We start from the raw sequence: 13,640 nt of genomic DNA, 5'->3' as shown, positions 1-13,640 counted from the left end.
CCAAGATAAGGAATGATTGGTTAGGTAGTCAGACAGCAGAATGACAGACAAATCATAGATGTTAGAAGATAGCAGTTCTAGGTGGGACTGGCATCTCTCTTTTTTGGGAACTGACCCGGCCACAGTTCTCTACAAGAATAGTGGATTTCACCTGGCTGAAGAGACCTGCAGATAGATACTGGCTACTTTGGGAAGGGTATTGTGCTGAAGTGTGCATGACTTTTCACCTGAGGATAGTAGAAATGACAGTACCTGGGACCCAGCTATTTTTGCCTGCCACATACCCAGACGTAGCTCAAGCTGAAAGGGGTGGGCATCACCATAGGTATTTGGAACTCAGAAACTGCCTCATCTGAAACAGGAGAAATCTTTTTTGGCTAGAAGAAACATTTATTGAGCACTTATTGTTTTCCAAATATGATAGACATTATATGTGTGCATAAATATATTGTTAAATAATATAGTTGCATAATGACCAAACATTCTTTCACTTCCATGTTGCATAAGAATGGGTTATACTCTCATGTAACCAAAAGTGGTTGTGGTTACATGAACATGTATCCCATTTAACTTTTGGTTAGATTAAGAATTTAGACCCTATTGGCAATTTGCCAACAGATATAAAACACTAAGATTCCAAGTAACAAATCACATTTAGTTAAATTGCTCTTTTAAAGCATAGTTTTCCTTTTCAGCACAATGCTTTTGAAGACTTTTTTTCCAACCTGTTCTTTTTTCCTGGGAAAATTAGATTTTTCCCTGGGAAAATCTAATTGTATTGTTTATTTGGCAGGGTCTTTATGGGGGGTTTTTTGTTGCTGTTGTTTAATCTCTGCTATAGTAATACCTGAAAATGTTTAGTTGCATTTGTTATGGTTGTGTCTTGCCTTCCAAAGTCTGGCTGTGGAAAATAATAGAAGAAAAGCAATTACATTACTAGTATAATTATGGAGAGTAATGCACAGTGAGTCCAATGAGGACTTTTTCAGTACAGTAAGTCCCCTGGTTACAAACTTAGATGCCCTTTAATGTTCTGTAAAATTTGTCCTTGCTTTGAAGCAGTTAACCAAATCCTACTCTAAACAAATTCTTCATTCATATTTTCACTTGTTGTTTTATACATCCCTTGATGCTCTTAAATCATTGGAAAGGATTCCAGCCTTTTTGTGCACTAACCAAACCAAAACCTCTTGCCATCAAGTTCATTTCCAGTCATAATAACCTTCTCTAGAGCTTTGAAGACTGTAAATTTTCACAGGCTTGGGCAGCTTCATCTTTCTCTGACAGCGTGGCTGGTGGGTTCATACCGCCAAACTTGAAGCTAGCAGTCTGGGGCTGACCCTACAGCGATACCAGGGCCCCTGTTCTTTTACAAAAGGCTGGATACAAGCCATACGCACCTTTTCCTACTGACCTACAAAGTTCTCATTTGTAACACGGGGACTGTCTGTATAAAGTAAAACTGTGTCCAAAATACACAGCCGTGAAAGGCTGGAATGAATAGCATCTCGGAGAATGCAGAGTCAGGTTTGCCAAAGATTGAGAACAGTGATTTAAGTTGGTATGGATTCTTGGGCCTTTTTAACAGTACCAATTACTTATATCTCAAGTATGTTGTTGTGTGCCATTGAGTTGGTTCCGGCCCTTAGTGACCCTTGTAGGGTTTTAGAGAAGCTACTGGTGAGCTTGAACTCCCAGACTTGTGATTCACACCAACTTTGCAGTCCAGCACATTAACCCCCAGTGCCACACCTTGTGTTATTCTTGATTCAAGGTTATTGTGAAAGTCGTGTGTTATTCTTGGTTTCTTGGGGGAATGGAAGCGAGATAGGAATGTTGACATAGATTTGGCAGAGTGGAGCATATTTTCTATGTAAGTTCCCTTAAGACATGCTCTCGTGAGCTATTTTAAAATGTAAGGCTTTTCTCAAAGCATACAAATTATATCCCCTCTACAAATAATTCTGTTTTGTCATTTATTTGTTGTTAAGTGCTGTCAACTCAGTTCCAATTTACAGGGACCCTGTATGGGGCTTCTGAGGCTGTAAATCTTCATGGAAGAAGAAAACCTCCTCTTTCTCCCACAGAGCTGATGGGCTGGAACTGGTTTGCAGTCTAGTGCTTATCATATGGGGTCACCATGCTCCCTGTTTATCTGCTTATTCCATAAAAAAAAAAAAAATTAAGTATGTTTTTAATACGCAAATATTGCTGTCTTTTCCACTAAGTAAAACTGTATTATGGTAAATGACCCCCCCCCCAAAAAAAACACACAGTTATTTATATTACTATTTTTGTCATCTTAAAACTCATTTGAGGCTTTTGTTGCTTACTTTAGTCTTTACCTGGCTTTCATTATCCACAGAACAACAACACACTTAAGGGTTTTCATGTGCAAGTTTTTTTGGGGTTTTTTTTTTTTTTGCCTAGATGTAGTGAGACAGGAAAGAACCAAGAAGACTCTTGTCCATTCACAAATACACATTTAAATAGGCTTTTAAGTGTTTTCATAGTTATTACAAAGTATTTGCTCTATGCAATTCCTACTATAAATGTCAATACAGCACCACAATCCTTAATGCTTAAAGGTTTTCTTAACCTTGTTCCTATTTCCTAATACCACCCAACCCTTAACCACTGATACCCCACTTTCTGTCTCATCCTTCAGTGAAGGGAAACATAATTATTTACCTATAGGCGTATACTGGGCATTAATAACAAAATGTAGTTTTCCCTGTTAAAGCATTATATATATTCTAGGAATAATAGAGGGATTTTAAAAAAATTTTTTTAATGACCTTATGAGTATATTTTTATTTTGTTTTCCTTGCTTTTCTTTTTACGTGCCCAACCAGAAGTGATGCTGTCTCATGAAATACAGACCACCTTGCCCTTTCAGTATGATTGTAATGGACTTTCATGATGTTAGTTACTTTGAGATTTTATTCGTTCATCCATTCAGTACTGGGATGGCATAAAACATGGAGCTAGGACCCACAGAGGCCAAAAGGATTTGAACCTGTGGTCACCACAGACCTCAAAGATGGGAGAGGATAAATACCTTCTCTACTATGCACCCAGTGTTCATGAGATTACTGCTTGGTCATAAATGAGCAATATATAAGTACTATAATAAAGATACAAGAAAGTGCTTTAGAAGTTCAGTTACCAAAAATGACACTTCTAGCTTAAGAATCAGGGAAGAATGGTTCTTTAAGGACTTCAAAAGTTGGACGGAACTTAGGTAAAGATGATACAATTAGCTTGCTAGTTAAATTGGCAGAAGGAGGAGAAATCTAGGTCACAACAAAGTCAGCAATGTGCCTGTACATGCATCATACACAGAGTTTAACAGGAAGTCACAAAGTTAGCCCTGAATGCCAGACGAAAAGTTGGTTATAGAAGCAGTGTAGAGTCAGTGAGCGATTTCATGCTGGTGGCTTTTGAGTGATGTATTCAAATTGATACTTCAGTAAGATGAGTCTATAACGTGAATGTCGGGCTGACAATGAGGAAAGTGTCAAAAAGGCAAAGGTGATGCATGGATACAGGATCCTAAGGAGAGACATGACAAAGAAGATGGAGAGATTGAAGCAGTCACCAGCATGACAGTCAAAGGAGACAGAAGAATAATACATGACCCCAAATTTCAGCCTGCAGATGCTATTCATAAAAGTTGTTGTTAAATGCTGTGGAGTCAGTTCCAACCCATAGTGACCTTGTATAGGGTTTCCGAGGAGCAGCTGGTGCACTTGAACCTCCACCTTTGTGGTTCAAACCAACTTTGCAGTCAGTGCATTAATCCACAGTGCCACACCAGTACTCCGTTACTCACAAAAGTAGGAAGGAGGGGGAAAAAAAACGATCTAGAAGAGGATTTCATTTGGAGATGTAAACAGTTAAAGTACCAGCAGATTCACGGAAATGTGTAAGTTGCTACAAAGAGAGTGGGGAAGTCTTTTCTCCTGAATTATAGTCGTAAAATCGCTGATAAAGTACTTTAAATATATATATATGTATGTATGTATGTATGTAAAGGTTAGAACTTTTGTTGTGATGCTTGATTTTGAAGCACTTTCTCTAAAGAATACTTACATGAAGTGTAGGCTATAGAGCTCATTGCACTAGGCACGTGCTATCCCAAGAATGTGTATTTTCCCACATGGCTGTCCTCATTCTCTAAGGTGATTTTACCATTGTAAGGTAAGCAGTGGAGTGATCTGTTATTTTTGACATGAGAAAATACAGGAATGGATCTAGACAACTATTCAGGCTCCCCAGACACAAAGCTATGAGATAAATGAAGTACAAGCCATCAGTGTTATTGTAGTAGTAGTTAGCATGATGAATAATGAGTATAACATTGCTGGGGGCAAAGCAAATGGTAAAAATCACAAGGATGAGTAGACTGGCCTTCACAGACCGTAACCATCTATGATCATATGCATTAAGTGTCCTAATGATGGCTGTATAGCAGAAGATGATGATCAGAAATGGAATTAAGAATCCGAAGAATGCCAAGGAAATGAAGTAGTAGATTTGGAAGGGAGATGAAGACTCGCATGTATTGTGGACATCATGGCAGGTGGTGATACCTGGCTGGACAAGATAGTACTCTTGTTGCAGGATGAAAAAAGGTAGCATATATAAGAAAACCGTGGCCCACACCAATCCACATGTCAGCAAGGCATAGGTACGCTTTGGCAGCCCCCGATAAGTGAAAGGGTGGACAATGGCCAGGTACCGGCTGATGCTGATGCAGGCGAGGAGTAGAATAGAGCAGTACATGTTGCCGTAGAAGATGATGGTGGTGGCCCGACACATGACTTCTCCAAACACCCAGTTGTTCCCATTGAGATGGTAAGCTATCTTGAAGGGCAGTGTGATGCAAAAAAGGAAATCCGCAATGGCCAGGTTGGTGTAGAAGACAGCCATACAGATGGATCTGGTTCTGAAGATCAGCATCCAAAGGGTCACTGCGTTGGCGGACACGCCAACCACAAAAACCAAAATATAAATGGCTGGTATCAGTTTGGTGCTTAAGGAGCTGCTCAGGTACCCCATGGTAGCATTATTCACACGGAGATTCGAAACACTTTCTTTAGGACACTCCGTTTTCACCGTTAAGGTGGCTGTCGTCCAACCTTCTATGGCAGAAAAGGGAAACGGTTCAAAATATTCTTTGGGAACGCCACGAAAGGTCTTTATAGGCATAGTTGGCTGTGCCAAGCTGTCTGCATCATTTTCCATGCCTGTAAGTGAAAGAAGTATTAACATATGATGTATTGCAGAACCATATCTATGGAATAGGAGAAAAGAAAACTATCTCATGCTATGGAATTTCTGTAGTTCAAGAATTTAGGGATATTTGTGTATGTGTGTGTTTGTGTGTGCCTCTTTTTTAGCTTTTTATTGTGAGTTGAGTGAAGGTTTTATGGAGCAGATCATCAGTTTTGCATTCAACAAATCATACACTTCTTGATTTCATCTCAGAGATGGTAATCTCCTCGATGTAACATCAGTTATCCCACTTCCTCCCTGTTTCTTGTTTCCATGCCTCCTCCTTTCCCATCCTTTCTGAACTTTGTCCATATGTAGATGATGCCCTTTGGATCTTAAATGGTAAACCATTCTATGGTGTGTGTACTCACTAGTGTTAGCCTCCTACTCCCACCCACCCACTCATCTTTTGCTTGGCTGAAAATTGAGTCACAGGGGAATATTCGGTTCCAGATGTAAAGGGTGACCAAGGGCCATAGTCTCGGATTCCAACAGTCTCTAGCTAATCAAGTAAGCCTGTTTAATTAATTAATTAATGATTTTGAGTTTTGAGTTCCACATTTTCTACCACTCTCTTTAGTACCGTCTAAATCTGGTAGCGTAGTGGTTACGAATCGGGCTGCGAACCTTAAGGTCAGCGGTTCGAAACTACCAGCTGCTCCGCGGGAGAAAGATGAGGCATTCTACTCCCGTAAAGATTTACACCCTCGGAAACCCTGTGCAGGGTCGCTATGGGTCGGAACCGACTCGACAGCACATAACAACAACAACAACAATGTGATGAGAAAGGATCTCTGGTAGTGTAGTGGTTACGAGTGGGGCTGCTAACCTCAAGGTCATCAGTTTGAAACTACCAGTTGTTCTGCAGGAGAAAGATGAGGCTTTCTGCTCCTGTAAAGATTTACAGCCTTTGCAGGGTCTGTATGAGTCGGAAATGACTCCAAAACACACCACTACCACCACCACCACCAATGTGATAAAAATTTAGCAATATTTGTATTTTTAAAAAATTTTAATGGGTTAGACAGTCAGCAATACATATCCCCCCCTCCCATCACCATGCTACTAAAAATTAGATGAATGGTCCTTGCAAGTAAGGAGTTTATAATATTGTAGGAAAGACAGACATAGTAACCAAACCATTGTAGGCCAATGTCATATTGATGATTCATTCTGTTAGCATTCAGACAGTGCTTCACAGATTTAGGTATTGGAGCAAAATGTCAATGAAAAGATTAACTTGAGCAATAGTGAGCAAAATTCATAACAAGATAGAATTTGATATCTCAATAATATTCTGGTGTTGTTGTTGTTGTTATGTGCCGTGGAGTCGGTTCCGACTCATAGCGACCCTGTACAGGGTTTCCGAGTCTGTAAATCTTAACGGGAGCAGAAAGCCTCATCTTTCTCCCACGGAGCAGCTGGTAGTTTCAAACTGCTGACCTTGCGGTTTGCAGCCCGATTCGTAACCACTACGCTACCAGAACTCCTTAGGTGATGAAAAGGCAGAGATGTTCTGATTTGGGAATGTCAGATACGTTGATCAGCAAATGCTCGCTGTTGTTAGGTGCTGTTGAGTCTTCCAACTCATCATGACCTTAGGCACAACAGAACGAAAGACTGGCTGGTCCTGCACCATACTCACAGTTGTTGTTATACTTGAGCCCATTGCTGCTCCAACTGTGTTAGACCATCTCATTGGCGTCTTCCTCTTTTGTGGTGCTATGGGCTAATGCGTCAGACTCCAAAGTAATTTGAACTGCAAGGTTGGTGGTTCAAATTCAACAGCTGTTTCTTGGAAACCCTATACAGGGTTGCTATGGATCAGAATCGACTCAACAGCACTTAACAACAACAACAACCACTTTACATCAATTATGATGTCCTTCTCCAGGGACTAGTCCCTCCTGATAACATGTCTGAAAACTGAGAGGCAAAGTCTCACCATACTGAGTTCTACGCAGCATTCTGACTTTGCTTATTCCAACATACTTTGTTGTTTGTTCTGGCAGTCCATGGTACTTTTAAAATTCTTCTCCAACCCCATAACTCAAATACATCAATTTTTCTAGATTTCCTTATTCATTGGCGAACTTTCACCTGCATATGAAACGATTGAAAATACCATGGCTTGGGTCAGGCTTACCTTAGTCCTCAAGCTGACATCTTTGCTCTTGAATATTTGAGTTAGGTTATTAGAGAAGAATATTAAAAGTACCATGGACTGCTAGAAAAACTAACAAACCTTTCTTGGAAGAAATGCAGCCAGAATATTCTTTAGAAACCAGGATGGTGAGACTTCATCTCTCATACTTTGAACATATTATCAGAAGGGACCAGTCTCTGGAGAAGGGCATTATGCTTGGTAAAGTGGAGGGATAGCAAAAAAGAAGCAAGACCTCCAATGACATTGATTGACAGCAGGAATATGCTCAAGTATAACAACAACTGTGAAAATGGTGCTGAGCCTGCCAGTGTTTAGTTCTGTTGTGCATAGGGTCTATGAGTTGGAATTGACTCTATAGCATTTTACAACAACAACAGCATCCCAATCTTTACATACGTTTCAGGGTATCGGACAGACGCATAAATGTAGTATGTTTGGGGAGATGAGATTGAACAAGTAGATTACTGCCAAATTCCTGAATATCTTCTGAACTTTCCTAAGAAATCTTGTGCTTATTCATAACTTTTAGAGATTTACACATAAAAAGTTTTCAACAGAAAAATGAAGAGTCCACATCCTAGTCCTTGTTGTTGTGTTAGGTGCCATCGAGTCGGTTCTGACTCACAGCAACCCTGTATAGAATTTCCAAGGAATGGCTGGTGACTTTGAACCAGTCACCTTGTGGTTCAAACTGATCTTGTGGTCCAGTGTTTTAGCCTACAGCACCCCATTAGGACTCTTAGTCCTTAAAACCTGTGAATAAGTTACCTTACATAGCCAAAGGTACTTTGCAGGTGTAATTAAGTTCAGGAGATTGAAATGGGGAGCTTGTCCTGGATTTTCTGGATTAGGGGTCCAGTGTAACCACAAGGGTCCTGGTAAGAGGGAGCCAGGTGGGTGACACCCCAAGAGAGTGATTTGAAGATGTTACACTGCTGACTTTGAAGCTAGATAAAGGGACCCTGAGCAAAGGAATGTAGGCAATTCACTTGTTAAGTGCTGTTGAGTCAGTTCCGACTTATAGCTACCCTATATAGGGTTTCTGAGGAGCAGCTGGTAGGTTCGAACCACTAACCTTTCAATCCTGCACTTATCCTAAAGCACCACAGCAGGACTCCCAAGCAACATCTAGAAGCTAAAAATGACAACACATTCTCCCCTGGAGCATCCAGAAGTAAGGCAGCCCTTGCCAGCATCTTGATTTTAGGATTTCTGACCTTCAGAATTGTAGGATGATAAATCTGTTGTTCTAAGCCATGCAGTTTGTGGTAATTTGTTGTAGCAGCTACAGGAAACTCATATACTCATGACTTGACTTGTATTGAAGATGACTCTGGTTTACAGTTGTAAAGAATACTTTGGAAAGTTAGAGGCAAGAAGGGCCTGATTTAGAGGCTGTTGTATGCTGGCAGTGTGCTATAGGATAAAAACTGAGCTGCTTATAGTAAGATCAGCAGTTCAAACCAACCATCAGCTCCATAGGAGAAAAATGAGGCTCTCAGCTCCAGTAAAGATTTACAGCTCTGGAAACCCTATAGAGGGTCACTATGAGTCAGAATCGACTGGATAGTGATGGGCTTGGTTTGGGGTTTAAGTGGAAAGGAAGGAGGTGAACCTGAGAGACTCGGTGATGGGCATTCTACAGGGTTGGTCATCTGATTGATGCTGGGGACGATGATGGAGTGCAGAAGGCAAAAGTGATTCATGATTGGCTCGGGATGGCTTGCATGAGGAGACTGCCGTTCACTGAGGTGTGGGGAGCCCGACCAGAAACAAGACTGGGGAGAAGCTAAATCCCTGGTTTTAATATTAGTAAGTATGAGTTGCAGGTGGGATTGTTGTTAAATACTGTTGAGTTGGTTCTGACTCATAGTGACCCTGTATAGGGTTCCCAGGGTGACTGGTGGGTTTGAAACCACCACCCTGCAATACTTGACTATAAAGTCAATTGGACCTTATAGTCAAGTACTTATCCTACAGCACCACACCAGGACTTGAAGCAAGGTATAAGATGTCCAGCAACAGGTTGGAAGACTAAGTATAAGAGCCCCAAATTACAGGAGCCCAAATTCGAGATATGGGTTTAATTAATCTGCGTAAAAGTTGTAGTTTTAATTTGGTAGAATTAGTTGAGATAGTCTAGGTAGAGATATGAGAAAAATCTAAAATTAAACTTTTGGGACAATGCCCGATTTCAAGGGGAAAGGAGCCCTTGAGAAATAGAAAAAGATAAAGTCAATATGACACCTTTGAAGTTAGACAGGAATTTTAGGAACATAGAAACACATCTGCCACATACTTTAAGTATTTAGCATTACTTTGCATGTGTTGTTGCCACCGAGTGCCACCAAGTCAGTTCTGACTCATAGTGACCCTGTATAGGGTTTTCAAGGAGCTACTGGTGAGTTTGAACTGCCAATCTTGTGGTTGGCAGTCCATCTACAAAGTCATTTGAACTATAGGTTCAGTGGTTCAAGCTCACCAGCTGCTCCTTGGAAACCCTACACGGGGTCATTATGTGTCAGAATCGACTCCGTGGCCTTTAACAACAACATTAATGGATATTAGTAAAACTAATTCCTGAAAAGACAATTTCAAAAACAAAATAAGCTTGAAAGTTCAAACTTGTTTTCTTTATCATTATACAATTTTTCCATTAATTTATCTTTGACATGTATAGAAAATTTCAGTTGCCAGCAAGTCAATTCCAATGCATGGTGAGCCCATGTGTGCTCCGTAGAGTTTTTATTGGCCGGTTTTTCAGAAGGAGATCACCAGGCCTTTCTTTTAAGGTGCCTCTGTGTAGACTTGAACCTCCAGCCTTGTAGTTTACTGAGGGCCTTAACCATTTGCAATATCTAGTGTATAGACTCTGTATGGAAAATAGATCTCTTAAATTTCTAGTTTGGACTTCAATACCAAATATAAGTTCATACTTTCTGATTAAAGGTGTCACTGTTCTTCCCTTTCCCACTTTGCATGTGACCTCTGAATTCTTCCTTGTAGATTTTTTGAGGTTAGGGTTTAGTAGCCTGTTTCTCATTCAGAGTTAGTTTCTTTTCCTGCTTTCATCTCTAGCAGTCAGCCCCAGGGTGAAATTGAAGCCTCTCATAACCTTGAGATTGCACAACTGAACTCAGCATGTATAACACAGGAGGAGAATGTTGCCTGAATAAGCTGGGGAATGTGGGTGATCCATGTTACTTAAGGAAAGGTGGCTCCATTACGGAAAATGGGGTGGTGGCATTCTTCTGTGCAGATCTTTGAAGGCATGTTGTGTGAGACATGCTTTCATCCTCAGAAATCCTTTCAAGGGTTTTTGATTTTGGAAACGTTCTTGCAACCTAACTGCACCCACCAAGATGTGCCTTTATTGGTAGACAGAAAACTGAAATTGATGATGTGGCATTGTAGACTCAGCCCTGGACTGTGAACCACAAAGTCAGCAGTTCAAACCCACCCGCTGCTCCTTGGAAACCCTATACAGGGTTGTTATGAGTCAGAACTAACTCAACAGCACTTGACAACAACAACAACACACTGTACAAGTCATTTCCCTTCAGGATTGGATAGGAGAGCTTCAGAAACCAAGTGCTTGTCTGTTTACAGAAATTCCTCTGATTGAGCAAGACTCCGTGCCTAAAAACAAATACTAAACAACCACTGTGTTGGTGAAAAGTTGATGGGATTCCATTTTCTACTAGAATTCCAGATCTGGTTCAGCTTAACTAAGGCTTTATGCCTTAGAGCCAAGTTTTCCTGAAAATATCACTTATTGTTAAATTTTGTCTTTAAAAAGAAAAACTTTATTTGGATTCTTTATACAGGTTTTGCTTTGATATGATGGTTCTGAAATATATTTTTCTGTCTGAGAAAAAGCTGGGGAGCTAGTTCAAAGTCAGAAGAGGCCTAATCTAGAATTCAGCCATGAGATAATGATTCCTTCCTTAATTGCTCACATTCCCCCCACCTTAGTCGAAGAAGGCACATTTTTGTGTTTTCATTTACTTTGTCCCTTTAGGTTCCCTTCTTTTCCAGTCCACCAAAGCCCACTAGCATCTTGAGAGAACCACCTCCACAAACCTCTCTTCTTTTGCTCCGCAGCATTTGGCTCCTAAAGAGCACTTAAACCTCTCCTATTCATGGATTCCAGGATCTCTGGATCTCTGGTAGTGTGGTGGTTAGGAGTCATGCTGCTAACCTCAAGGTCAACAGTTTAAAACTACCAGTATCTCCACAGTAGAAAGATGAGGCTTTCTGCTCCCACAAAGATTTACAGCCTTGGAAACCCTGTGCAGGGTCACTGTGAGTTGGAACCGATTCCACGGCACATTACCACCACTATTCATAGATTTCACATGTGCTAATACTGTCTGCAGATTCTCATAGAGCTTCCCTGTAACCTCTGGAATTTCCACTATTATTTCCAACTCTTGCCCTCCTTACGAGCCTGGTGATGGTATTTTCTCATTGTAGTCTTCCAACTCCTAACAACTTTGACTGAAGATGCCCTAACAGTAGAAGGTTGTGGGTACAGACCAGTCACAGATTTGCTTATTTGGGAGTAAGCCGGTTACAAGCTAACATTGTTAAAAGTGAAATAGGAAAATCATTAACAGTTGAAGAAGGGCTCTCCGGAGATCGTTTTTTCTAGAATTAAAAATGCATACGTACTTGTATCTGAGGGCGGGAGAACTACTACCACTGAAAGTCAAAAAGAATGTCATTTGGGAAACACTAATTTATTATTAGCATCCCTGGCATTTGAAAACAGATGAGTTGTTCTGTCTAGAGATATTCCTGCCCCCTTCCACGCCTATTTTGTTTATACCAGAAGTTATAAATGTAGGATTTTTCTTTTTATCCCTTGAGAAAATACTGTCTTGGCTGAATCAGGAAATTCTTAATGATCAAAATATATATCTATAAACATCTCACAGAGAAAGTTCATTTCTGAATGAAGTGTTGTTGTTAAGGGCCATCAAGTCAGTTCCGACCCATAACAACCCTACATAGGGTTTCTGAGGAGAGGCTACTGAACGTGAACCACCGACCTTGCAGTTCAAACAGACTTTGCAGTCTAGCACATTAACCTACAGCGCCACACCAGAACTGCTGAATGAGGTGTAAATGAAGCGTGGATATTAAACATCTTGATTGGGGAACGTTGAGTCTGTGACCAGGTTGAAATAGATTGAACAAGTTATAGATACTGCCAAGATTTCACCACTTAATAGCTAAGACCCAGTGCTGACTTTGGGTTTGTAGTTTATGGGAAATGCAAAGAAAAATTCGTTTCAGTGGACTCAACGTGTAAAACAAACACACACACCCCAGCCACCCCATAAACAAAGAACTTACCGCTCTGGCAGAAAGTGGGCGGCAAAAGCAGCAGTCCAGCCGCTGCAAAGATGAGCGTTTTCATTTTGAAGACCTGAGTCCCAGGTCTCAAATGGTGTCAAATGGATAAAGTTATGGAGTACAGTTTCCCTCCAGTTCCATGTGCGAGCAGAAAATGGATAGAAATGTGCTTCTCTGTGCTCTGCAGGCAGGAAATTCTTGGTCCTCTGCAGGGAAAGGGTGTGACAACACTGATTTTCAGTGTGCTGTGACTCAGGCAGAGCCTCCGGCTAGCCAACTAGAACACACTGCATTATCCCCAAGAAAGACCTTTAACTCTTACCCACCCAACTAATCTGCCTTGAATAGAGGCTGTAATTCCCTCCCTGTGTAGTTATGTGCATTTAAGGAAAGCTGAAAGCACACAGTCCTTCAAGGAGGGCAGCTGAGTGACAGTTGTGAATCTCCCCCATCTTTCCTTTTATAAAACATAGTTTCTAAAGCCCATTTATGAAGCGCATTTTCTACTTTGTAATTGTCAGACATTGTCCTTTCTTGTACCCTCCCAACTATTTCAAAAGTTGATTCTTGAACTCACTACATAATTATAAGTTAAATCAGCCATGGAAGGCAAACATTTGTAAGAGGTTAAAAATGTTTGGGTGCTCGACTATTTTGAAAATTCTCCATTACTGTCACGTCGGTCTTAATTTGCCATCAGTGCTTGGTCAGGACTTGATATTATGAAGTATGTGTTTTGGTTTGGTTTTGGGTGTTTTTGTTTGCTTGCTTACTTGCTTGCTTGAGAGGATTTTTGTTTGTTGGTTATTTATTTTGTTTTTTCCTATGCCCA

At 40.7% G+C, this 13,640-nt stretch overlaps 2 protein-coding genes across 3 annotated transcripts in view; one reads left to right on the top strand and one right to left on the bottom strand.

Moving 5' to 3' along the window:
• Positions 1–13,640, top strand: part of IQGAP2 (IQ motif containing GTPase activating protein 2) — a 373,356-nt gene that overhangs the window by 231,083 nt on the left and 128,633 nt on the right. The gene's annotated exons all lie outside the window — the stretch shown is intronic.
• F2RL2 (coagulation factor II (thrombin) receptor-like 2) lies at positions 4,169–12,872 on the bottom strand. The gene is made up of 2 exons (XM_006873290.1): positions 12,809–12,872; positions 4,169–5,252 (listed from the first exon to the last, which is right to left on the bottom strand). Exons 1-2 carry the CDS (start codon positions 12,870–12,872, stop codon positions 4,180–4,182), a joined length of 1,137 nt encoding a protein of 378 aa, XP_006873352.1. The 3' UTR covers positions 4,169–4,179.

This window comes from Chrysochloris asiatica, unplaced genomic scaffold (genome assembly GCF_000296735.1).
Source record: "Chrysochloris asiatica unplaced genomic scaffold, ChrAsi1.0 scaffold00234, whole genome shotgun sequence".
NCBI classification, from domain to species: domain Eukaryota; kingdom Metazoa; phylum Chordata; class Mammalia; order Afrosoricida; family Chrysochloridae; genus Chrysochloris; species Chrysochloris asiatica.
This window is presented reverse-complemented; position numbering and strand designations above follow the sequence as displayed.